This window comes from Silurus aristotelis (assembly GCF_946808225.1).
Source record: "Silurus aristotelis genome assembly, chromosome: 1".
Taxonomy (NCBI): domain Eukaryota; kingdom Metazoa; phylum Chordata; class Actinopteri; order Siluriformes; family Siluridae; genus Silurus; species Silurus aristotelis.
In genome coordinates, this window is record NC_139574.1 from 12,004,242 (window position 1) to 12,031,929 (window position 27,688).

At 38.9% G+C, this 27,688-nt stretch overlaps 2 protein-coding genes and 1 long non-coding RNA gene across 4 annotated transcripts in view; 1 reads left to right on the plus strand and 2 right to left on the minus strand.

The window, feature by feature from the left end:
- Window positions 1-1,525, minus strand: part of LOC310729801 (polymeric immunoglobulin receptor-like) — a 16,920-nt gene extending 15,395 nt beyond the window's left edge. For both annotated transcript variants that reach the window (XM_083548302.1, XM_083548301.1), the window contains exon 1: window positions 1,369-1,525. In XM_083548302.1, coding sequence (XP_083404428.1) covers window positions 1,369-1,432 — 64 coding nt within the window. In that variant the 5' untranslated portion in view covers window positions 1,433-1,525. The remainder of the gene's footprint in view (window positions 1-1,368) is intronic.
- LOC310730872 overlaps window positions 1-15,039 on the plus strand; it is a 21,199-nt gene extending 6,160 nt beyond the window's left edge. Inside the window, exon 3 of the long non-coding RNA XR_014534994.1 lies at window positions 14,731-15,039. This is a non-coding gene — a long non-coding RNA (uncharacterized lncRNA). The remainder of the gene's footprint in view (window positions 1-14,730) is intronic.
- Window positions 2,939-27,688, minus strand: part of reck (reversion-inducing-cysteine-rich protein with kazal motifs) — a 70,068-nt gene continuing 45,318 nt past the window's right edge. The window contains exons 12-21 of the mRNA XM_083545304.1: window positions 26,858-26,994; window positions 26,627-26,767; window positions 26,302-26,490; window positions 24,898-25,020; window positions 23,616-23,787; window positions 18,887-19,082; window positions 11,520-11,730; window positions 11,313-11,386; window positions 9,248-9,403; window positions 2,939-5,000 (exon numbers count right to left, since the gene is read on the minus strand). Of these exons, the coding sequence (XP_083401430.1) occupies window positions 4,764-5,000; window positions 9,248-9,403; window positions 11,313-11,386; window positions 11,520-11,730; window positions 18,887-19,082; window positions 23,616-23,787; window positions 24,898-25,020; window positions 26,302-26,490; window positions 26,627-26,767; window positions 26,858-26,994 (1,636 nt within the window). The 3' untranslated portion in view covers window positions 2,939-4,763. The remainder of the gene's footprint in view (window positions 5,001-9,247; window positions 9,404-11,312; window positions 11,387-11,519; window positions 11,731-18,886; window positions 19,083-23,615; window positions 23,788-24,897; window positions 25,021-26,301; window positions 26,491-26,626; window positions 26,768-26,857; window positions 26,995-27,688) is intronic.

Here is a 27,688-nt window from a genome sequence, read left to right on the forward strand (position 1 = left end):
ATTATCAGGGGAAAATCTCAGTCCTACTAACTCCAGCTGTAGCTTGGTTGTTGAGGCTTAAGGGCTGGTTTGAGTATTTCAGAAAGTGATGATCTGAAAAGTTTACATACAGTCTGTATAGTTTGCATAGAGTGATGCGAAAAACAAAAAACATCCAGTAAGAAGCTGTTATAAGTGAGGAAAGAGTTCAGGGGAAAATGTCCGTAAGCACTCTTTACAACCATGATGAGCAGAAAAGCATCTCGGAATGCACATTATGCCAAACTGTGAGGTAGGTGGCGTACACAGGGAGAAAACCACACCATGCCCCACATCTGTCAGGTAAACACAGCAATCTAAAGCACAGGCTGAGAGAAACTAGACTTGGCTTTTATTTATGCAAAATATGATTTTAAAATATGATTTTACTCTCTTTACTATTGAGTTCCTTGGATTGCATGAGTTTTCACCTACGTTTGAATTTCCTATCTTCAGGGGTACAAGCGCAAGCAAGTGCAAGTAAAAAGATTCATGTTTGTATTAAATGGTTTCAAAGGCCCAGGAAAATTACTCAAAAATAACTTTGTATTCTGACTTTTGTGAGTCACTCAAACTGGATAAAAGCATTTGCCCAAAAAACAAAAACAAAAAAAGTGTTTTGTGAACTTGTTTTTCTCAGCTGCCTATCCTGGTGAAAACATGCAATGGACTGTTTTGGTTAAGCCTGACGTTGCTAAAAAAATATCTTGAGGCCAAATTTGAGCCTTTATTCAATAACAGAAAAACCAAAACAATATTATCTTTAAAAATAATCCTTTGTAATTACAGCCAGTGAAGATACCCACAATGCTCGGTTTCTTTATCTTCATGCATATTTTGATTCACAAATCGTGCTTTTACTTTTTTTCTTGTTTTTTGTATAGCACTTATTCTTAAAGCATGCTTTCAGCACAAAATGATCACCATTATCAACAACATTCCTTTACGACTTTTCATACAAGTGCAGCATGAGAAAAGTGGAGAAAATTGAACAACACAATCCCTGTGTAACCACAAGCTTTAGAAATCAAATGAAATGATGGCATTACAACACCATAACACTCCAGCAGCCTGCTGAGAAATGTGAGCTGTTTTACCACACCCATTTCCCCATTTCATCACAAATCATCAAAAACAAAATCATCCTTAGAGTTATAAAAAAAAAAGCCATTTATATAAAATCGCCATTTTTATTTTTCCTGACAATTTTACCACATGGGGGAATGTTTGATTTTGTAACATTTTTGTCCACAAATAAGCACCATTTCATTTTACATGGTTATTATGATTAGTGTTGAGCAAGTGATCAAACTACATTTCACCACACAAAACCAGTCATATTTCTCTTACCTGTACACTTCACCATGATGAACACAGTAAGAAGGAGCAACTTGGCCATCCTCGTCGTCATCATGAGAGTGTGAGAAGTCAAGCGAACAGCTTCTCAGCTGTTTTGACTCGTTCCCTGCCCACTCATTTTGTACGTACACGAGTGACAACAAACATTGCGATTACATGCTTCTGTAATGTAACTCATATCTGTTACGTCTTTATTTCTTCCCCTTGAGTTATCTTATTGCACTGATTCCAAGGTTAAGAGGAAGTATGTTTTTTAAGCTCATCACTATTGAATAAATATTGAATAATAATTATTATTATAATAACATACAGAAAATGAAGATAAGGAAAGTAATAACAGAGAGCCATTACTTAAATATACAGTTTTCCTATGACAGAACGCTCGTCTCTTTTACACAAGTCACCGGTGATTATTGAATTATAATTTTTTTTACATTAAAGAATGACTTCATACTTTTTATACCACATTTTAATGCTGTGAGAGTTACTGACATATGCTACACTTCTTGGTGACATAAAGTGTCTGTCGAAAGTTTGAAAACACTCGTCTTCTATGGTTTTTGAGACAAGCCTTTTTTCCCTGTTGTTTATTTGTAACTTAGTAAAAGGCATATTCACAAAAATTGGACAGTGAATTACTAAAAGAAAGTTGTGTGGACAGCGGAGTACAAAGTTGACATTTTTGGTTCAAACTGAAAGATAAGAACAGGAGAGAAGATGTCACACCTACAGACATGGTGGAAAAGCTGAATAGTTTGAGGTTGTTTTGCAGTAGAGAAGGTTGGAGATTTATTTCTAGGTAAAAGGAATACTGAACCAACATGGCTACTATTTTATTCTTCAACACCATGCAAATCTGTGTGGTCTACAGCTCATTGGAACCGACTTCACCGTACTGCTCTGGGATGAAGTCAGAATAGTGAAGTAGATCTTTAGCAAGAGCCACGGCAAAGTATTTCATCTAAATGTTTAGAGCAACTAACTCTCAGAATGCCAAAAAAGTGGGTAAAGCTATTATTTATGCTAAGGGAGGATTTTTCAATGTAAATAAAGTGTAACATACATTTCTGTACTTGTTTGCTCAAACTGTTAAACTACCTGGTTCGTTCTACATAAATGAAAGGAACATGTATGTGTCTCCCAAAAGCATAAAAGACTAGTTGTTTCCAAACTTTTGACAGACACCGTACATTTTTACCCCCCCCCCCAAAAAAAAAAAAACACATTTAGACCGTGAATTAACAAAATAAAGATGATTTTGTTTTATTAGAAACAGCTAGATGTTTGAACCGTGCTTTAATTTATATAACTGATTTCTTGTTAGTATAGGCAGCGTCATCATTCAGAGAAGTACTACAAAAAAAATGTGATGTACAATAGTGTGGGAGAAAATACTGTTCTGTTTTTTAATGATGACAGAATTTTGTAGATGCATCATTCTGAGTATGCAATAGCACACCATCAGAGTGATGACAAAAAAAAGCACTATTTAAACACAAAAAAACTCAAAAGTGTACAAAGGGGAAAAAATACAAAATACAAAATATTAATCCTGACACGATTTACACTTGGCAATATGAACACTTTTTATTATTATCTTATAAAAATACATCAGTTGAATTGCAAACACACAAACATAAAAAAGCAGAAAGCTCCACTGAGTGGAAATGCTACAAAGCTGCCAAGCATGATAATACTGTTAAAATCCTTCATTCGACACAGGCATGTACATGTACTTGGACACAGACAGGACAGGACTAGACAGGACAGGAATGGAAAGGACAGGACAGAACGATACAAAGCTTTCTGTAAAAACACTTCATAATTGTCATCATGCAAGAATAAGATTGAAAAAAATGGCACATTGTGGCTCTGACCGTCGAGTCAGAAAACGTCTTAAAATAAACATTTTGCTATTTTTAAAAACATACTTAGTTATTTTTTTTCCCCTGGAATACTTCATATAATAAATCTTTACATATATAATCTATATAAACAAGGCATACTGTTGTGATTACCCAATTGTGGATATGATTGTCATATTCAGTAAAGCCGGATTTACACTGTTCGATTTTTGGCTGACAAAGCAAACAAAATTGGCAAAAGCAGAACCAAAGCGACGCATTCACACCAACCTGTGTACTTTACATACACATGGATTGAGCCAAATCCACTAGATGGAACTAGCCAATACACCAATGCCCATTTTTAAATGCTAGTGATTGTCGACACTCTGACAAGCGCCGTTGAAACTTTCTGCCATCATCATGATTGCTGTCAAAATGTAAACTTTGACCTCATATTGGAATATTTAAAAACAAAGAAAGGAAGACTGGTGCATGAAACTCAGCTTTTTTATACCATCTTTACCATGTGAAGGCATGCTGGTCATTTCTTCTGACCTATTGGAAGCAACAGTCCTGGTGACCGCAGGACATGTGCGGCGGCCATATTGCGTATGTCAACACATAGATAAAAGCAAGTATGAATTCACCTTTAGATGAATATTGCATGTTTATGGGAGGCTGATTATAACATCTGCTTTCGAAGACTACAAAGTTCAGGTAGAAATTTGTGGTTATTTTCCTCCAAGTGTGATCGTTTTGAGAGTGGCAAGTCTGCTACAATGGCCGACTAAAAACCTTTAGGAGGAGGAGGAGGACGGTGATGCAAAACTCACTGCACAGACGTAAACTGGGTAACGGCAGTGGTGAGGCATGAACAAACCATGATAACAGACAGACAAAAGTCCTGGATTAGACTAATTGGAACGCAGAACATAGAATTGCTTCAATCGCATTCTCAGATAATTGAAAAATGCCAGCTGAAATCGCACAGTATAAAAAAAAACGGCTTAGGATGGCTATAGATTCTCCTTTTAGGTCTATTAAATTATACACAAACAGAAATGAAGAAAGATCCCCTCCATCCCTTCCATTCCTCCACTTTGACTTTTTCATTTATGCAGTTCTTAGCTATAAATTGAGGTGTGTGAGAACTATAATGTTTAAAGTATCTGCTCCGGTCTTTCAACCAGCAGAGAAAAGGCAGCAGAGAGGAGCACCAGAGCTGGAAAATTTATTTCCGAGATCACACTCTATCCATCCTTGCTTTCTGCTTTCTCTAAAAAAAAAAAGGAATGACATGACTCGATACAGCTTACTCTTGACAGGAACACAGCTCAAAAGTCCTTTATCCAACTTCATTGTCCCGTCATACTTTTTCCTTTCGAGTGATTGTTCTCATCGGCTTGGCGTTTCTGTGATTGTCAAGGTTATGCAGACTGGGGCTAGGACCAAGACAAAGAAAAGTCAAAGGTCAGTCCGATGGTGGGTGGGGGTGGTTGGGGATTGGTGTGGGGGGATGGGGTTTGTTGGTGCGGTTTCTCAGCAACGACAGTTCAGGTTGTTTAGGTCGGACAGCAGGAACGTGAGGAGGAGACAGACAGAGAGACAGGTGGATGCACTGAAGGAAGAGGTGCTGGGGGGAGCAGCAGAGTTAACAGTAGACAGTTGGAGCTCGGAGGTCAGGAAGGCGGACAGGGGGACGTGAGACACCAGCGTGGGACTACCCGAGTTAATGAGAGAGTCGATCTTCTCTGCTTCTTTGCTGCAGGCTTCAATCTGAGGAAGCACAACAGGCATATGCTGTGTTTAGCAACAGAACAGAAATTTCTATCATTTTTACACTTCATACTCACACCCACACACACACCCACACCCACACATACACACAGCAGCTAGATGATCAAATCTGAGGTAATATTTGTAGGTACTTTCAAACAACAAATGAAATATGATGCAAGGAAAAGAAATTGTTCACCAGACACATATTAGAATGAACAGTAGCAGGAAGGTGCATATACATTATTTTTTTTACAAAGTTCTGGTTTTGTAGTGATAAAACAAAAAAAAAAAAAAAAAAAAAACCTATTTTATTTAAAACTTGCTTTAACTTAAATTAACATTAATGAATTTTAGTCAATCTAAGAGTCTGGAGTTGTTTCAGCACAGGCATTGAAATGTAATTGAAAATCCTAATTGAAAATTCCTCTGGAGGTAGGTGGTGGTGGTGGCGGTGTATAAATAGCTGGTGTATAGACAGACTTGTTTTGTAACTCAGTTATTAAATTACATTTCAAATGGCTAAATTATGTCTGGTTTGTCTGTTTGTTTACTAAAGGACTAATTAGCATTTCAAAAAGAAAGCGAAAACAAGATTTTGAAGTGAAACTTTAGATTAGAGCTTTGATAAAAGTCACTTGCAATTGTTAATTTGAAGCCTTTAGATTGATCAGTGTATCTATTGAAACAAAAAAAAATATTTTTTATAGTTTCAAATCCAGAACTGAAAATAAAGCAATACAGCTGTGATATAAATTCATTTCTCAGCGTAATTTGTTTCATCATAAGAAACACTGCATAAAAACAACAAAAATGCCACTATTCCTTATTTGCTGTGACCAATGATCATGGGTGTAACACATGACCTCATGAACTTGAACTCATCAACAGGATTTTTGTATTATTATTAAACCTTTGTCTGGACATTAAAACTAATTCCAAAATGCTTACAATGAGCCACATGGTCTGCCTAAGTTGAATTTAAACTTGTAATGCTCAATATTCTTAACCCAGCCATTAGGGTTGCATAAGCCAGTGCACTCTCAGTGCCGGTCCCAAGCCTGGATATATGGGGAGGGTTGCGTTAGGAAGGGCATCCAGAGTAAAACGTGGCAAAAAAAATATGCTGATCACCAAAGAGAAATTCATACTGGATCGGTCAAGGCCCGGAATACCGATCTGAGCATTGGAGCATTGGAGGGGGGTTTAAACTGTTATTTCATGGTGTGGATGGTAAGAGAAATAGTGTAGAGGTGATACTGAAAGAAGAGTACAGTAAGAGTGTAGTGGAGGTGAAGAGAGTTTCTGATAGGGTGATGAACGTGAAGCTGGAAGTTGAAGGGGTGATGATAAATGTCATCAGTGCTTATGCTCCACAAGTGAGATGGAGGAGAAGGAAAAATTCTTGAGTGAGTTAGATGAAGTGGTAGAAGGTGTACCTGTAAATGAAAAATTGGTGATTGGGGCAGATTTCAATGGGCATGCAGGTGAAGGGAACAGAGGTGATGAGGAGGTGAGGGGTATGTATGGCCTTAAGAAGAGAAATGTGGAAGGGCAGATGGTGGTAGATTTTGCTGAAAGGATGGAAATGGCAGTAGTGAACACTTATTTTAAGAACAAGGAGGAGTGTGAGGTTCAGGGAAGAGGTCAGACAGGGGCTCACTGGTGGTGAAGAGGTGCTGGATGATTGGGCAACTACTGCAGAAGTAATAAGGGAGACAGCTAGAAAGGTACTTGGTGTGATATCTGGAAAGAGAAAGCAAGACAAAGAGACGTGGTGGTGGAATGAGGAAGTGCAGGAGAGCATACGGAGAAAGGGGTTAGTGAAACAGAATTGGAATTGACAGAGTGATGAGAAAAGTAGGCAGGAGTACAAGGAGATGCGGCAGCAGGTAAAGAGGAATTTGGCAATTGGCCAGGCAGAGGCACTGAGCCGGATGTGCTGCAAGTTAGAGCAATAAAGGATTCAGATGGAAATGTGTTGACTAGTGAGGAGAGTGTGTTGAGAAGATGGCGGGAGTATTTTGAGCAGCTGATGAATGAGGAAAATGAGAGAGAGAGAGAGAGAGAGAGAGAGAGAGAGAGAGAGAGAGAGAGAGAGAGAGAGAGAGAGAAGGTTGGATGGTGTGGAGATGGTGAAACAGGAAGTGGATAGGATTAGTAAGGGGGAAGAAAGAGCAGCGAGTGGTAAATCGGTTGTACCAGATGACATACCGGTAAAAGCATGGAGATTAACCAGATTGTTCAAACAGATTTTGGAATGGAGGAGGAATGTGTTGTACCAATATTTAAGAATAAGGGAGATGTGCAGACCTGCAGTAACTACAGGGGAATTAAGTTGATCAGTCACACCATGAAGTTATGCGAAAGAGTAGTGGAAGCCAGGCTGAGAGAAGAGGTGACTGTTTGCAGTGATGATCAACAGGTTGACAAAAGTTCAGACAGGAGTTTTCATGGACTATGATGTTTGCGGATGATATTGTGATTTGTGGTGAGAGTAGTGAGCAGGTTGAGAAGAGCCTGGAGAGCTGGAGGTATGTGCTGGAGAGAAGGGGAATGAAAGTCAGGAGGAGTAAGACAGAGTACATGGGTGTGAATTAGAGGGAGGGCAGTGGAGTGGTGCGGTTGCAGGGAGAAGAGGTGGAAAAGGTGGAGTTCAGGTTCCTGGGGTCAACAGTGCAAAGTAATAAAGAGTGTGTTAGAGAAGTGAAGAAAATAGTGCAGGCAGGGTGGAGTGGGTGGAGAAGAGTGATAGCAGGAGTGATTTGTGATAGGAGAGTATCTGTAAGAGTGAAAGGGAAAGTTTATAGGACTGTGGTGAGACCTGCGATGTTGTACGGTTTAGAGACAGTGGCATTGAGTAAAAGACAGGAAGTGGAGCTGGAGGTAGCGGAGCTGAAGATGTTGAGGTTTTTGAAATAAGTTTATTAGAGGGACAGCGCATGTAGGATGTTTTGGAGACTAGGTGAGGGAGGTGCGATTGAGATGGTTTGGACATGTGCAGAGAAGGGACATGGGGTATATCAATAGGAGAATGCTGAGGATGGAGCCACCAGGAAAGAGGAAACAAGGAAGACCAAGGAGGAGGTTTATGGATGTGGTAAAGGAAAACATGCAGATAGTTGGTTTGAAAGTGGCAGATGTAGAGGACTGGGTGGTATGGAGATGGATGATCCGCTGTGGCGAAAGCCGAAAGAAGAAGAAGAATGTTTAATATTTTCATATTTTCTTAATAATAATATTATTTTAGGAGAAACTAAGTACATCTGACTAGATTTAAGATATTTCCACTTGCTATAATTGTTTTGTAGTGTGGCAGCTTGAGGTTTCTAATGGTGTCCTGAAAACAAGTAATTTTATGCACAGAATATTATACTTTATATTCCCAAATTACTAATCAAATGTTAAGAAATTGTATGAAATTGTTTTCCCATCCTTGAAACCCCTGAGAAAATGATGCTACAGTAATGCAAGAACTTAATGAATATATACTATATATATATATATATATATATATATATATATATATATATATATATATATATATATATATATATATATATATATATATTTATTGTTCCTTAGAAAAACAGTATTGAGACGCCTGAATTTTCTAGCCATATTTGGTTTTTCCCCAAACTATTACCACAAAGTCAGAGGCACTCAATAGTATAGGATGTCCTTGGATGCACTAATAATAAATTTTCCTTTCATTCCCTTTCACACCTGTTCCAGCATAAAAATACCCCTGTGCATAAAGCCAGGTCCATGAATATATGGTTTTCTTGAGGAGTGAAAGCTCTTGAGTGGCCTGCTATAGATCTCTGACCTCGACCCTACTGAACACCTTTGACTGACTAAATAATTGGAATGCTAAATGCACCCGAAGCCTCCTCAAACAACATCAGTACCTGACTTTACTTACACCCTTGTGTCTGAATAAGCACAAATCTCCACAAGCAAATCTAGTGAAACATCTTGCCTGAAGAGTGGAGGGAATTATAAAAGCAAATGGGAACCAAATGTGGAATGAGATGTCCAAAAAGCACATACAACTCTTATGTTCAGGTCGATATAAATAATTCCTGTGTGTGAAACTCACTCTTCCATGACGTTCATCTGAATGAAGATAATGGGGCTGACAGCGCAGCATGCGTTCAGCAATGAATTTACTGTGACAAAAGAGCTCAAGGCTTTTGAATGATAAAGAAAGTATCTAGGGTGTACAAACAAACACAGACACAAACCTGCAGCGGTGTGGGCTGCTGGTCGACAGGTATAATGAGGATCACAATCTCTGAATCGATGCTTAGATAGCCGAAGATATCACACTGAGGAACAGAGATGTGGAGACGTAGGACACTGAGTATGTCGTGCACTGTGACCGGCTGATTCCTGTTCAGCTGAAAATATCACACACACACACACACACACACACACACACACACACACACACACACACACATACACACACACACGCACGCACAAGCATCCTGTTAGTCCCGGAAAACACAAAAATAACACTGACAGAAAAAACATTGTGCTGTTGCTAAATAGTGAGACTGGCTGAACTTACAGTATGTTTACATATTTCAATGAAAATGATAAGAACTATGTTCTAAATAAAAAACTTTGGCTTTGACAAAATCTCATTTTTGGCTGATCCTTTTGCAATGATACATGGCACCAATAACACAGATTGGGCATATTGTGGTCTTCTTTTTTTTTATAGTTGAATGTATACAGTATTTCTTATTGCATTATTACTACACACAAAGTATAATTATTAAACCTTTGTCTGGAAATTATTACTAATTCCAAGCTTCCTGGGGTTTTTCTGTTCTTTCTAGAAACAAATGCTTGCAATGAGCCAAATTATTTGCCTACGTTGATTTCAAAATTGTAATGAAATGTTCTTTTTATAATACCACATGACACCATGTGATTTGTGAAAGAAAAAAGCACATGTGGGAAAGCAAACAGTGGCGCAACTCTTTTCACCCCTACATCATCCAATCATCACCCCTATCTATCTATCTATCCATCCATCCATCCATCCATCCATCCATCCATCCATCCATCCATCCATCCATCCATCCATCCATCCATCCATCCATCCATCCATCCATCCATCCATCCATCCATCCATCCATCCATCCATCTATCTATCTATCTATCTGATGAGATGAACAATGGCAACTTTAATTTTAATTTTAATATTGAGTTACTAGCTTAAAGGCATTGGACTTTGGCTCCAAAGATCATAAGTTCAAGTCCTATTCACACCAAGATACCACTCATGGACCCCTTAGCAAGGCCCTTAACCCCATAGTTGCTCAATTGTATAATAATTGAATAATTATAAGTCGCTATGGATAAGGGCATCAGCCAAATGCCATAAATGTAAATGTAATATAATACAGTTGGTATAATACAACATTTCTTTTCAGCCCATGCCTCAGTCCAGTTTGAAATTTGGTCCTTCATAGGAAAAACTTTGGGTCTCTCCAGTATGAATAAACCAGTTGCCTTACATTATAACTGCTTTTTAAAAAGAGATCCTCAAACTCTGAAAACATCGACAGTGAAGACTCTATCCATCAATGTTATACAAGTGTTACTTTACCGAAAATGTCCTTAGATTTATGATTATAACACCTTCATCTATCATTAATGATATATAGAGCGTCTGTCCCTGTGAATTAAACGCTGCTACAGAAATGATAACATATCTGTTATAACAAACACATTAATGCATGTACATTACATTACATGGAAAATGACATTTTCACCAGTGCTGTAATTAATATGTTCATTTATCTTCACCTCCGGCGTTATAATTATATAACTAATGGAATGCGCCTTCATCTATTTGAGGGTAAAAAAAAAAAAACTCTGTCTATATGAGTTAGTCGATAATCAAAGGATAATCCCTTTAAACTTTGCTTTCCCTGAAGATATTTTTTGGAAAAGAAACTATCCAATTACGTCCAGTCACACGTGCTGAAAAAACAATAACTCACTGATTAAAAAATAAATTGAAGTGCTTTTTTTTTTTTGTAATACATGGTAAGAGCCTGTAGCAAAATACGTTTGCATGACCCTTTGGGAAATATAATTTCATCTGAAACTGTTCATCGGCGTACTCTGAAGCATTTACAGGTGTCATGTGATCCATGCTGCCATCTACTGTTCGCCTTGTGTTACTGAAACTAAAGTGCAACGAGGACAGAAGACACTGATTGAACTGAATTGAAGCTCTATAATAAATATAGACCAAGGGCAGAAAACAAGCACAGAGTAAATAATTACTTTGGCAAAGATGTTCATCTGCTGTTTATTCCAGAGGATCTGCAACATCCCGGCACACACAGGGCAACATGCACCTACACACACACACACACACACACACACACACACACACACACACACACACACACACACAAAAATAAGAGAAATTTCAAAGCGTGCAGATACAAATGAGTTGTGCAGGGTGGAGAAAGAAGGAGTGTAACTCACCGGGTGGAGTGATGGGGTTACAGCCTGCAGCAGATAGAGGAGGACAGGGCACAGCATTGCAGCCTGAATCAGACGGGAAGCCTGACACAGAGCCCAGAGCGTGGCAGCGACCTTGATAATCCACAGCTACGCGGTCAGAAAACGCCTCACACACTGTGTTATACGTCTCACCGTTGTGTCCACACACTTCCCGAGTTACCCTGCATGCATCCTGTGCGCAAAACACACACATTTTGATTATGTACGTATATGTGTATACAGTGGGGGAAATAATTATTTGATCCGCTGCTGATTTTGTACATTTATCCCCTTACAAAGTAATGAACAGTTTAGGATCAATTTGACGGTAAATCCAACCAGTTAGAATTCTGACTCCCACAGACCCAAATTTGTAATGTCCTTGTAAAAAATACTCCTAATTCTAATACATTGTGTGTATAAAAGAGACCAGTCACAGAATCAACCTCTTTCATTTACACCTCTCCACCACCATGGGAAAGACCAAAGCGCTGTCAAAAGACGTCAGGGACAAGACTGTAGACCTGCACGAGGCTGGAATGAGCTACAAGACCATCAGCAAGAAGCTTCACTTTGTCTAACACATTCATTTATAACCTGCCGAGTTTTTTATGGATATTTTTAATATTCTGTCTCTCTCTGTTAAAATAAACTATAAAACTATAGCAACAGGGGATCAAATAATTATTTCCCTGATTGTGTGTGTGTATATATATAACCCAGCCATTAGGGGGGCACAAGCCAGTGCACTCTTAGTGCCGGTCCCAAGCCCGGGTAAATGGGGAGGGTTGCGTTAGGAAGGGCATCCAGCGTAAAACATGTGCCAAATCAAATATGCGGATCACAAATAAGAATTTCATACCGGATCGGTCGAGGCCCGGGTTAACAACGACCGACACAGGTATCGTTAGCCGACAGGGTACCGGTGGAAATTGGGCTACTGTTGGCCGAAGGAGGAGAAGGAGAGGAGGAAGACGTCTACAGAGACGGCAGGAAAAGGAGCAGTGTAGGAGAGTAGAGGTTCGGGTTGGTACTTTAAATGTTGGTACTATGACGGGTAAAGGGAGAGAGATAGCTGATATGATGGAGAGGAGAAAGGTAGATATGTTGTGTGTTCAGGAGACCAAGTGGAAAGGGAGTAAGGCCAGGAACATTGGAGGTGGATTTAAACTGTTTTATCATGGTGTGGATGGAAAGAGAAATGGTGTAGGGGTGATTCTGAAGGAAGAGTACAGTAAGAGTGTAGTGGAGGTGAAGAGAGTTTCTGATAGGGTGATGATCGTGAAGGTGGAGGTTGAAGGGATGATGATAAATGTCATCAGTGCCTATGCTCCACAAGTTGGCTGTGAGATGGAGGAGAAGGAAAGATTCTGGAGTGAATTAGATGAAGTGGTAGATGGTGTACCTAGGAAAGAACGATTGGCGATTGGGGCAGACTTTAATGGGCATGTAGGTGAAGGGAACAGAGGTGATGAGGAGGTGATGGGTAGGTATGGTTTTAAGGAGAGGAATGTGGAAGGGCAGATGGTGGTAGATTTTGCAAAAAGGATGGAAATGGCAGTGGTGAACACGTATTTTAAGAAGAAGGAGGATCATAGGGTGACGTATAAGAGTGGAGGAAGGTGCACACAGGTGGATTATGTTCTGTGTAGGAGATGCAACCTGAAGGAGATTGGAGACTGTAAGGTGTTGGCGGGGGACAGTGTAGCTAGACAGCATCGGATGGTGGTCTGTAGGATGGTTTTGGAGGCGAAGAAGAAGAGGAGGAAAGTTAGGTTTGAAAGAAGAATAAGATGGTGGAAACTGAAGGAGGAAGAGTGTAGTGTGAGGTTCAGGGAAGAGGTCAGACAGGGGCTTGGTGGTGGTGAAGAGGTGCCGGATGATTGGGCAACTACTGCAGGAGTGATGAGGAAGGCAGCTAGAAAAGTACTTGGTGTGACATCTGGAAATAGAAAGCAAGACAAGGAGACGTGGTGGTGGAATGAGGAAGTGCAGGAGAGCATTAAGGGAAAGAGGTTGGCAAAACAGAAGTGGGATCGACAGAGTGATGAGAAAAGTAGGCAGGAGTACAAGGAGATGCGGCAGCAGGTGAAGAGGGATGTGGCGAAAGCCAAGGAAAAGGCATATGAGGAGCTGTATAAGAGGTTGGACACTAAGGAAGGAGAAAAGGATTTATACCGATTGGCCAGGCAGAGGGACCGAGCTGGGAAGGATGTACTGCAAGTTAGAGCAATAAAGGATGGAGAGGGAAATGTGTTGACTAGTGAGGAGAGTGTGTTGAGAAGATGGAGGGAGTATTTTGAGCAGCTGATGAATGAGGAAAATCAGAGAGAGAGAAGATTGGAGGATGTGGAGTTGGTGAAGCAGGATGTAGATAGGATTAGTAAGGAGGAAGTGAGAGCAGCGATTAAGAGGATGAAGAATGGAAAGTCGGTTGGACCAGATGACATACCGGTAGAAGCGTGGAGATGTTTAGGAGAGATGGCAGTGGAGTTTTTAACCAGATTGTTTAACAGAATTCTGGAAGGGGAGAGGATGCCTGAGGAATGGAGAAGGAGTGTGCTGGTACCGATCTTTAAGCATAAGGGAGATGTGCAGACCTGCAGTAACTACAGGGGAATTAAGTTGATCAGTCACACCATGAAGTTATGGGAAAGAGTAGTGGAAGCCAGGCTGAGAGAAGAGGTGACCATCTGTGAGCAACAGTATGGTTTCATGCCGAGGAAGAGCACCACAGATGCCTTATTTGCTTTGAGGATGTTGATGGAGAAGTATAGAGAAGGACAGAAGGAGCTGCATTGTGTATTTGTGGATTTAGAGAAAGCGTACGACAGGGTACAGAGAGAGGAGTTGTGGTATTGTATGAGGAAGTCAGGTGTGCCAGAGAAGTATGTGAGGGTGGTGCAGGACATGTATGAGGACAGTGTGACGGCAGTGAAGTGTGCAGTAGGTACGACAGACTGGTTCAGGGTGAAGGTTGGACTGCATCAAGGATCGGCCCTGAGCCCTTTCCTGTTTGCAGTGGTGATGGACAGGTTGATGGACGAGGTCAGACAGGAGTCTCCCTGGACTATGATGTTTGCAGATGATATTGTGATTTGTGGTGAGAGTAGAGAGCAGGTTGAGAAGAGCCTGGAGAGGTGGAGATATGCGCTTGAGAGAAGGGGAATGAAAGTCAGTAGGAGTAAGACAGAGTACATGTGTGTGAATGAGCGGGAGGGCAGTGGAGTGATGCGGTTGCAGGGAGAAGAGGTGGAGAAGGTGGAGGAGTTCAGGTACCTGGGGTCAACAGTGCAAAGTAATGGAGAGTGTGTTAGAGAAGTAAAGAAAAGAGTGCAGGCAGGGTGGAGTGGGTGGAGAAGAGTGACAGGAGTGATTTGTGATAGTAGGGTATCTGCAAGAATGAAAGGGAAAGTTTATAGGACTGTGGTGAGACCTGCGATGTTGTATGGATTAGAGACAGTGGCATTGAGTAAAAGACAGGAGGTGGAGCTGGAGGTAGCAGAGCTGAAAATGTTAAGGTTTTCGTTGGGAGTGACGAGGATGGACAAGATTAGAAATGAGTTTATTAGAGGGACAGCACATGTAGGATGTTTTGGTGACAAGGTGAGGGAGGCGAGATTGAGATGGTTTGGACATGTGCAGAGAAGGGACATGAATTATATTGGTAGAAAAATGCTGAAGATGGAGCCACCAGGTAGGAGGAAAAGAGGAAGGCCAAGGAGGAGGTTCATGGATGTGGTGAGGGAAGACATGCAGGTAGTTGGTGTGAAAGAGGCAGATGTAGAGGACAGGGTGGTATGGAGACGGATGATCCGCTGTGGCGACCCCTAATGGGAGCAGCCGAAAGAAGAAGAAGAAGAAGAAGTGTGTGTGTATATATATATAGACGTCAACATTGATCCTGAGCATCAACACAAAATATTCTTGTAAAAGTTTTAAAGTAATTATGGTGTTTTAAATGTTTAAATCATCAGGACACAAAACAGAACTTTTGATATGTTTCCACACGGACGGTTTTGATTGTCGGATATGTGCATCTTTTTTTATTTTTTTTATATCTGAGTAAAGAAAGGATGTCGAGAATGAATGTGTGATGCGTTGAAGGTTTTAAATTCGCCTCGTTTATATTTATTTCTTTATTTGTTTATTTTTACAGTATTTTTTAAATAAACAAATAATAAAAATGTTATATATATATATATATATATATATATATATATATATATATATATATATATATATATATATATATACACACACATATATATATATATATATATATATATATATATATATATATATATATATATATATATATATATATATATATATATATACACACATATATATATGTATATATATGTATGTTATGCATATATATGGTGCTATTTGAAGCCGTGTTCAATAAATAATAAATATTTATTATATATGAATAATACTCACAATAAGTTCTGCAGCTAGGCAATGCACTCTATTAACAGTAAAATACAGCAACAAAACAGGACAGACCAAGGGCTTAAATATGATGAAATCTAATTGCTATTGGCTACAATCAGTAACTGCTTGTTTCTAGTGTGTTTACAGCTTAAAGATAATATACAATAACTTCAGTATGTGTCCATGGCATATTTAGTGCACTCTAAAATAACAAAAACACTAAGTTTTTACTTATTTATTATATATTTTTTTTTGGGATCGACATTTTTTTTTAATTAAAATTAAGTTTCACCTCAGAAATATATCACAGATCACAGTTCAAGAGAAAATCTTTTTTTACTTATAACATTCACACTAATGAGAATCTTAAACAAATATGCACAACCTAAAAATATAATGCCATCACCAGCAAGTAGCAGGAACATAAAATAGAAGAGCTAGCAGATGCTCTGTGTCATGCATCAAGTTACTGTATATAACTGTGTATAATATTAGAGTTACATTACATTCTTTTATTATTGCCTTTGTTTTCTTTCTAAGTAAGCGTGTGCAGGTGGGGTTTTTTTTTATTAAATTTTGCAATAACAATTGCCTTGTGTCTATCAGTCTGTAAAATCCACAATAATGTGAAAAACCCAGCAGTCAAGATGTCGTATTTACAGAATGAGCCAAACACAGAAATCTAAGCCATGTGTTGTTGCTAAAAACACAGATCATCTCTCTCTTTAAACATGATACCTAAGATTTCCTTCTGCACGTATCCTCATTAACTGGCCTGCTTGCTTGCTGGTGGTATTCAAATGAGCTGGTAATTGATCTAGCTGTTTTCCATGAGATCAGACTCAGGGAGTGTAGGGTGAGTTAGCGGCAGCAACCTGAGCACCACAGGAAGCATAAATAGTGGCCAATCAGTTTACTCCTTTAATCTCTACATAATATGAGTGAGAATTTGCCATTTTATTACATATCATCTTTTATTTTGTGGTGGAATGTTCTAGGCATCACTTCAGGCGCATCTTTGAATGAATACTTGTGAAACAGGCTAATGTACGTAGCCCAAAGATCGTTAGCAACATGATATTCAGAATTTGAGGCTGCATATGAATGAGCTCTCCTCTTACCTACGCTGTGTGTGTTTATAAATTTGGAGTGTCTGTGTTTGTGTAAATGCAGACAAACCCACACAGCTAGACAGAAAAATTTTCACCACACCTAGCCACGCTGAAAAATGTCCTACTCTTTTGCTATAATAAAAGTTGTGTTCATCATTAAACACTGCACATCGTGTGGACCCAGTGTTCAGACTGCTGTTTTAGCTGCAGCTAAATTAATGGCTTTGTCCTCAGCAGACGGCTGTAGTTAATGTGGAGTCATTTGACCCAGCTTCCTAAAAACTCCAGCTCAGACTATAAACACACACTGCTGTTATTTGGGCAGGGCAGTTCCCTCTAGTGTCGCTTTGGAACAATGACAGAACGGGCAACCCAATAAAAGTTTGGCTTGAGTAGAATAATGGACTGTTGCCAATGGTTACACTAAAGAACCAATAATGACTGATCCACCGAGATCTTTCACTCCTGTCAATTACACCAACATTAGCCAACCAGGTGTGCCTATAAATTCATGCATGCAGAAGTGGATTGATAGCACAATTTCCCCAACAGTTTGTTGCTTATGCATTACAAAAAAACCCTCATGGCTGTTAGCTGACGGTTGATGTGCAAAAGGACAGAGGTCACTAGTGGGTGGGAACAGGAACTGAACAAACACAAGTGGATTGCTCATTAGGGACAAAAGTACACATTCTTTATTACTGCTTTATCTATGTAAAGCTGCTTTAAGGCAATTTCCATTGTAGAGTTGTTGCTGTTGATTCATTTAGAAATCGAGTATTCTGTTGATTATTGCAACGATTAATCAAGTAATCGGTTAAGAATGACTTTTTCTTCATTAAAGAGCAATACCAAATACACCAGAGAAAATAAGACGGGTCTTGTCTTGAAAACATTAAATTGCATACAAGAATATCTGCGAAAACTAAACCACTTTAGTGCATTTAATTGCCATAATTCATCAAAATGCAAATATAAATAGTTTAGGAACTTTCTGTTGCAATTCTGACTTTTGTTTCCTCACAATTCGACTTCTTTTTCTCACAATTTTGACTTTATTTCTCGTAAACATCCAACATTTCTGGTACATCCAACAGTAACCATGTCGTCGGCCTGAAGTTTGAAGCTGTTGGTGTATAAACGAGGTTTCTCAGTTTTCTCCAGGGATCAGAGGCTTAGTTTGTTACCATGCGATTCTATTGATTGTAGCCCATTTTATTTTCAATGTGTAAAGCTTTATGGCACTACAGAGGGGGTGACGCTGCCCGATTGGAAAAAATAAGTAACAAGAAACAAGAAAAAGTTGGAATTGCGAGAAATCGGTAGGAATTAGGCAAACTTTTTACATATACAAGCCTTTTTCTTTTATCTAAAACCATTCAGAATTAATAACTAATATCATTTATTTAGCTACTTTTGAAATTATTATTGTCCATATTCACAGAAGAAGGCATGTAAAAACTACACTATACTATGTTATATATACTATACTATGCATTGGTAATTAAAGGGGCAGTTTGTAATTGTAGCTAAGGAATCATGGCCTTATTCTCATCTCCTTTGCTGAATGGATGCATTTTTTATAAGTTGTCTTTAAGCAACAAAAGGCAATGCTGAATAAGTGTGCCAAATAAAAAGTTGCCAGGCCAGGAAAAAAACAAAAAAACAATGAACTTTCAAAATGAGTCGCATGGCATTATTGTGATCCCTCAAAACGATATTATTACAGTTCTTAAATGATAGGAATAAGTGTACAGGTTTTTGTGCAGCAATACAGTTAAAGACGGATGTGTGTACCTGACAGTGACCCATATACGCCAGGGTTTTGCCGCTCTGGTACAGCAGACACAAGTTGGTGTGCTCCATGTTGTCCGTGTCACAGGCTGGATCCAGCTGGTTCGAATCGCAGCCAGAAGGGCGGCCCACACACTGGTACTGGAGACACGGGTAATCTGTTGTATTTGTCAGACACACACGCTCTTTCGGGATGCACCTGAGACAGCAAAAATGAAATTATGCTGTTTATTCATAGGTGACTATTTTAACTGGGTTATCTGAAACAATTTTGATGTAGTCCAAACAAACTAAAAAAATGGATTAGGAATTGATAGAACAGCACAAGCTATAGAAAGTAGTAGGTTAGTGGTTAAAGTGTTGGACTTTGTATTGGAAGGTCATGAGTTCAAATCCCTGTTTTACCGAACTGCATCTACTGGGCCCTTGTGCAAGGCCCTTAAACCTCAACTGCTGTAAGTCACACAGGATCTGGACATTTTTGCCTTTGGAGTATATGTATGATGCTTTATGTGGATTTGATGGTATAAAATGAGATTTTATAAGAAAGGCAGGTTTGTTGTAGATTGCATAAATAAGCCTCAAGTCATGATTCTCTCTCTGCTGCATCTCAAAATCTAATCTTTCATTATTAAAACTCCTTATGGAAAGAGCACAATCTCTTGAATGATATCCCTTTGTGCATGTGGGTTTCTCCATTTTCCTACAATTTCCCAAAAATGTGCTCCCAGCTGTGAATGAGCATCTGGATGAATGGACATTTAGTGTTAGTCAGATGAAGAGTCTGGTTCCTCTTAAGGTTTCTTTTGCATACCATTTAAGAGAGTTTTTCCTTGTCACTGTCATACATATATTCTTCTCCTATATTTTGCTGCCTGAGCATGATCTTTAGAGAGAAATGTTCATGTAAGAAGCAGACTGAACTGACACAATACATAAAGTATGAGAAAAAGAACTGTTATTTTGTACATCCAACTGTTCCAACTCTCATAAAGCTTCTCATCCAGGGCTTTGAGTTGTGCTTTGTGAATATAGAGAAAGAAAGTGCAGGAGAACAATGTAGAAGTTATTATTGAATCTCCTAATCGCATTTCCTGTTCATTTCTATAATGCTTTGCTTTCTTATGACTATAATATTGAAAATTGAAAACATTCACTAGAGTTTCCACGCACAACCTTAATGCTACTCCGAGGTATCGCTCGGGATACAGGACCACAGAAAGCAGAATGTAAGAAAAAAAAAGCAATTTTCTAAATGAAAAAGCCACATAAAATTTCATACAAAGAAATGAACAAATATATTGGTTGTAATGTAAAAAAAAACCCGATATACTGCAGTTGAAGTATTTAAGATTTAATAAATAAGATCTTGCCAAATTTGTCCAATTTGCCCACTGTCTATCAGATTAGTGTTAAACGGTGCCATGACATAGGGTATCAGGTCAAAAAGGACAGAGAATTGCTCTAAAGTAGAAGAGAGTTGAGTAAGGTGATTGAGGTGTTGTGATAGATCATATCAAACAGCATTAATTGAATGGAAAGTCAAATGTGGAGTCAATTTGAAACAGCTAAAATGTGAGATATGTGGCAGGCTCATTTGTTTTTAAGTGCCCAAGCTGTTAGCCACATTGCACAGCACTGCAAAAACCTTACCACTAATCAAATCAATCATTTAGGAGTCTGTGTATCAACTCAGTGTGGCAAATCTGCCCCCTTGTGGTAAGAAGACAAACTACAGGCAACTGATTATAGAAACGTACCTGTTGCATGGCATGTTAAAACATGGAAACATGAGACTAAGTAAAGAAAAAAGCCCTTTACAATCATAAATGATGAATTATGCCTAATAATCAGAACTGAAACTAATTTTGCTCCAGGGTGTGAATGTGTGTGCACTGTGCCCTGTGAAACTGGCATCCCATTTCAGAGTGTATTCCTGCGTTGTATCCTGAAAATCAACTGATGATTGAAGTGACCTGTTCTTTCAGGTTATCTGTAGGACTACAGAACAAGCAGCTCCACATATATATATATATATATATATATATATATATATATATATATATATATATATGTATATATATATATATATATATACATATATCCCTGACAACCAGACTGTTTATGGACGTAATGTATCAAGGTTGGCTCCATAAAAGTGCTGCAAACCGGAGTTTAATGACAAGGGTTTGCCATTTTATCATCTTGTTTACAAAAGAAAAAACAATGGAATCACACTCTGGCTTTGAACGCTGGGCCAGGGAGGGATGTTATAAAACAAGCTGTTGGGTGTTACATAAGACAGATTCCACAAGACATTTATTTCAGTGGAATAGCCACACAAGTTGGAGCCGTATTCAATGTGCCCAACAGCTCTTTCAGACTGTTCTCCTTGAGTTGTTATAATAAACAAGCGTTCCTGAATTGCAATGAAAAATTGATCAGAAGAGTCTAACACATGCCTCGTCAAGTTCCATATTAACTGTCGAAAAATTCAACATTTTGCTAACGCATGCAATGAGGAAGTGAATATAAAAAGCTTTATAAAAACTTTTTACACTCCTAAAGACTTTCTGCATGATTAGCAATAAGGTGTTAATATAGAGCTTTCATATCAAGTGTTAATATTAAGTGTTATTTCGAACAGATTCACACTAGACTTTTACTGTCGCACTCTAACAGTAAAATAACACATTAGCACACAGCTAATAGCTGGCGTGAGCTCATGCCATTCCCAAAGGAGTCTGACACTCTTAAGCTAAAGGGCTTACGGCCCAGGGAGAGTATCCGGATGAAGCATTACAACAATACACTCTCGCTACAAAATATCTTCAGGAAATATTAGCCTGGGCTGGAGTGGAATGTCTGAACATCACACCTGAATAAACAACATGGCTAAGCATGAAACACCTGAACAAGACAAAGTGAAAATCTCTGGGGAGGAAGAGCAATAAAATCACTTGAGTATGGAAAGCATTTGAAACACTTTAATGCAAACATTCATTATATAGACAAAAGCCATATGCGGTTCTTTACAAAACTGTTACCACAAAGTTGGATGTATACAATTGTATAAGATGTTTCTGGATTCAGTATCATTACATTTTCCCTTCCACATGAAGTAGGAGAACCAAACTTGTTCCAGCATGACAATACCCTTGTGCACAAAGTCAGTTTCAAGATACACTTTAAATGGGTTGGAGTGGAAGATCTTGAGTGCCCAGTTATAGAGCGCTGACCTGAACCTTACTTAACACCTCTGGGATAAATTGGATTGCTGATTGCGCCTCAGGCCTCACTTTGCCTACATTAGACATGACTTTACTTTTCCCCTGGTGACTGATTGAGCACAAATCTCCACAATCACAAACCAAAATCTGGAACATCTTCCCTAAAGAGTGGAGGGAATTATAAAAGCAACTGGGATTAAATGTGGGATGGGATGTTCAAAAAGCACACATAAATCTTATGGCGTCTCAGGTATCTTCAAACTTTTGTCAATATAAGGTACATGATACAACAAGCATATAACAGGTCTCTAACTATAACAAAATGTTAGCAATGCTCTCAATCGGCAAAAAAGTGACTTAACTGGAGTTCAAACTCTGATCTGTTCAATTCTAACAGGACAAATTCAAAGGCCAATATACACATTCACTTCTATACACAGAATAACTTTTATCTTTATTTTGATTGCGTGAGGCGAATCGTTTCCAGGGCACGGAGTTGACTCCAGCTATGATTCAAATATCTTTATTGTTTTTTCTATAAAATACTTTTTTTTGTCTTTTATAGAAAAAAGTAGTGTACTTGACTAACATTTATTTATTTTTTGTCTCTTTTTTTGTCAAATTCAATTAATTTCCTCAAGTATTTATTTTACTAACTGGACTGATTAAATACTGCCTTATCATTTTAAGGTATTACATCAACATTCTAACTAAATCTTTTACACTTACTGCATTTAGGAGACTCTCTTATTCAGAGCTACTTACAACTGAGCAGGTGAGAGCTGAGGACTGGAAGCTTGGTAGTGCTGGGACTTTTTTAATCCAAAGTCCAATACCTTAACCAATGAGCAACCACCTCCCATTTAATCATATAGTGTTTTGCTCATAAAACAGCATATATAATAATTTTATATAAATATATAACAGAATATATGATGCATTTTCCATAACACATGCACATCATCAATAAGTTTAACTCAAGTAACTTCATAACTCCATTACTCACAGGATCAGGTAGCTTATACTTGATTCAAACGTTTTACTTCAAATCCATTTCTAATGAAAATGTGGCACAAGTTCGTGTGTATGGTTTTCCAGGTATAATAGGTTACCAGCATAGCAGGGATTTAACAGGTATTTTAACATGCCATTACAATTCTTTAATTTACTACTATGAAACCCAATTCTTAAATAATTATTAATTCATTTACACTATGCACAATATCATGGTAATTTCTAGTCAGGGTCAAAGTTTATTACAGGACCACTATGTGCAGAAACTGGCCAATTAAGGCATCGAACATGCCTTTTTCAAGTTTCCTGAAGGCATTTTGCACAGAAACTAGAAGAACATGAAACTTTGCCCAGATATTAAACTCAAGCTCAGGCTAACACCTAAGAATCCTCAAGCCGGCATACAATGTTTGATTTTTAATCCTACATATCGTTATTACAGACTGAAAAAATCTCCCCGCACTGCTCTGAGACAGGTTTGCTCTCACCTCTGGTTTCTCTGGCAGGGGTTGGGTGAGCAGGGTCCTGTGCTCCTGCACGAGCCAAACACAAATTGATTGTCTCGGAAGCCCATGCAGCGTGCCACACAAGCACTGGGGTACGTTCGGCCATTATGGGCACACACTGGAACAAAATGATCAGGACAGCCACATGGAACACCTGAAAGAGAGGAGGAGACTCAAAAGTAGTAATAGCAGTGGCGGGCGGTCAGGGCTAGCAAAGCCTTCTCTGCTGGCCTAAACATTGTCAGAAGCACTGACCTACATTTACAACCTAAATTCTCATATTTGTTTCATTAAATTGTATTGAATTATTCCCAACAGTTTATTCTCTTCATTTCGTAGCGTTTCTCTTGGCTGCACTGCTTCCAGTATGTGTATGTGGATGTTAGATTTTTTTGTCCAATCAGATTTCAGCCTCTATGTGCTGCCATGTCAATCTAATCTGCCCAGGGCCTTCAAAGTCTGTACTGCTGGGGTCTTTACCATAGTCTCCTTAAGAAATAGCTCTGTTTCTTTAACTAATCAGATTTCATATTCGCCTCACAGGGCAGCTAACTGGCCCAGAATAGCATCAGCATTTCTCTGTCCTCTGATTGGTTGGTCAGAGGAAAACTGTTACAGCCAAGTTTGACTGGCAAAACACGTGTGTAGCGCTGCACACAATAATACAACAGAGATAGACTGTTATGCCTACAGAGGAAGAGAAATTGATTTGGTCTCGGACATACTTAAAAATACATTTTCCATAAAAGCTAGACTTCTTGAGGAGGTTGGCCAACCCCGAAGCTAGCTAGCTTGTCTCAGCCCGGGAAATGGTTTGTTTTTCACTTCCAGACCAGTGAATTCAAGCGGTACCACTGACTTACAGCCTCTGAGGAGCAGTGCAAATTATGAGTCTGCATCTCTGGTGAGTAGGTTGTATTTTATTTACATTTTTAATGTTTTTGTCATGTTATTAGACAAATATTGATTCTGAACTGTTCCAGATGATGTAGGTGCACAGTTGCGGTTGTATTGTAGAGGTTTGGAGCTTGCTTTAGTGAAATGGTTTTCACCCTCCATATGTGACATTCCTTTCTCTATAATATTTTTTGTATAGTATTGATGGTTTCTATAATTGTGACGTGATAGTGGTGTATTAAGAGGTGGATTAAGTCAGGTCCCCACTGAAGGCCCAGGTACCAAATTCACGGCCCACCACAGAGTAATAGGTAGTAAATTGTAGGAGCTAAAAACTGTAGGAGTTGTGAAACATAGACACACATACCTGTATATGCCCGGCGGGACTCGACTGAGCTGTCGAGGCTCGGGCACTGTTGTTTGGGGCAGATGGTTTCTCCAGCGTAGCAAAAGCAGGACTTACAGTCCACCTTAAATGATGCTCCATGACCTTTAAAATAAAAACTGTGTCAATAGGAGGTCAGAGTTTGATACAGTTTGTTCTGTATTCTGATTTTTTTTTAATCTAAATCCTGTTTAATAATATAATGAATCCTGCAACATAGCATAATTCAGTCTATTGCACATCTAAGCAGCATTTTACAAATATTTCCAAGCTACACAGAAACAAACACTTTAGAAAGAATTTGAAAAACTGAACTGAATTTAGACTAACTGCTACCTCTGCGAAACTGTTAGGATATCTGTGCCACAAACCTTCTCCAGTGTTTAATTCAGACTGCACAATAAACTGAATGGCATGCCATACAAATTCTCATTATTATCGGTGGTAATTCAATTCCCTAACAAAAAGCTCTTGTAAACACAACCCTCTCCCGAATCAATCTGAGGCCCTGAAGATCTTTGTTAAACAAATCTTTCATAAATAAACCCAAATAACCAATCTGCTTAGAGTTCAATTACACAAAAAACGTAAAAGTCATTCAGGTTCAAACCGACCACCGTTTACAATACAATACAAAATGTACAATATGACACAGATGCTCATAAATAAAAACTCTGTCTTCAATTATAAGACACTGACCATTGCTATTGTGGTTTACTTCTCTTAGAGCAAGCGCTCTTTTTCATTATAATAAATTCAATATTTCGCTGCATATTTGTTTTACATGTTTATGAGTGGTGTGTTGTGGATAATATCATAAAAAAAAAGGTGGTTATGAAAGAAAATCAGCAGCTGTAGGTTACAGTCTTCAGTTGTTTTTGTTAGCAATGACTATACCACTAGGGGGCAGTGTTAAAAAACTTACTTGAAGCAGTCAAACGCGTGAATCAATCATTTACAACTCGTGCCAACGAGGGGCAAGACTGTCAAAAAAAGTTTCTCAGTGACATTTCAGTCTGTCCAAAAAGGAGACCGCAGGAAGGAAATTCCAGCATGTGGTGGCGTTTACTCTACCCCTTTAATGTAATGTTTTGCTAGGGGGTTCTTTCAGAGGAGTGAGAAGGGCCGAGGGCTGCATTTGCTCTAGTCTTTGTTGTTTTGACTTTGAATCCAAAGAGAACAAAGACTTTTCTCCTTTTAAAACAAGATAATTATTGTGTAATGATTACATGATTGCACTCTGTTAACAATTACATACTAATTTTTCACAAAAACCATTCACCATTTTGACAAAATTTCTGGGTTGGACAGTATGATCGAAGGAAAAAAGAAAAAACTTCACAACAAAACATCAAAATATAATGTAGCAATTCTTTCACGTCTCACTTTTCCTCTGTCCTCCGACGGTGCAGGTTTTGGTGGTGTCCACACAGGGCATCTCGGCACAGTTTTCCAGTCGTCCACTTTGCCCGCAGGTACACACCTCAAAACAGCCTGCCTGTCCGCTGCGCACTGGAACCTGGATCCGAGCATCCATGTGCACTAGGAACTCGGAAGCCTCGCCCAGTTTGCATCCTGCCACCCAAAAGAGTTCCCATTATTAATTAGACATTACCTTTACCAGTCACTAATCAACAACCAAGATTTTCTTCAACAAATGTATTCAATATTAGTGTTAAATATCAGACAGATAATATAAAAAACCAAGTACCAGGCACACAGAAGAACGGAGAGCAGTCTTGTCCTGGATGACAGCCCTTTCTGTTCACTTCGCACAGATGGTTGCTGGGACATGGGTTAGGATTACAGGGATGGATGACCTCCTCGATGGTGTTTTCAAAAGGACTAGGAGCTGTAAAAGCCGATGGAATCCCACATATAGATGAGTTTCATGGTTCCAAACAGAAAAAATAAAGCTGAAGTTGAAGGATTTAAGACTCACTGAGGTATCTTTGCAGAGGAATGCATCTCTCTGGGTCATCGGTAGGAGACAGAAGGTCACAGATGCGCTCTGGCGTGTGGGTGTCAGGAAAGCGTGAGAAGTCACCACAGTGGGTCAGGATGTCCACGCAGTCAGACCTGAAGGCAAACATGCAGGAATAAAATTTGAACAATATTACCATGAAAAAATAATAATTAGAGGGGGATTAATTTGTTTAACCTTGAAAAAATGTATACTAGTCAGTGATTTGGCATTTTTAAACTTGAAATAAGATAAAAAAAAATGGCAAATATGGAAAGCACCATATAAATTAGAGCGTAAAAAGAGGATAAGTATATAATAATTAAAGGCAAAAACTATAATATAAAATCCTGTTTCAACTGTCTGCTGCCGAGAACGGAAGCACACCACTTCTCTGAGCTCCTGCCAGCTTGGATTGCAAACATGCACTCACACACACACACACACACACACACACACTCACACACACACACACACACACACACACACACACACACACACACACACACACACACCACTACAGGCCTCCGTGTTCAGATAGAGGAGATGAAAGCACACTTCCTGTTGACAGTATACACTATAAAACATCTTGTGCTTGGAAACACACTTGAGCTGTTGAGTTCACTGTTTTCATCAGTCAGGAATGAGAACATCTCAAAGTCATTCAACAAATTTGACATCCAGGAGTGGTGACTTTTCTAATCCGGGTTACTTGCCAAATTGTTTTATTATATACTTTACTCATACTGACATAAGATGTGCTGAGCTCTTTTTCATGGTCCAGTTCAGGTAACATATACCTGCAGTTTT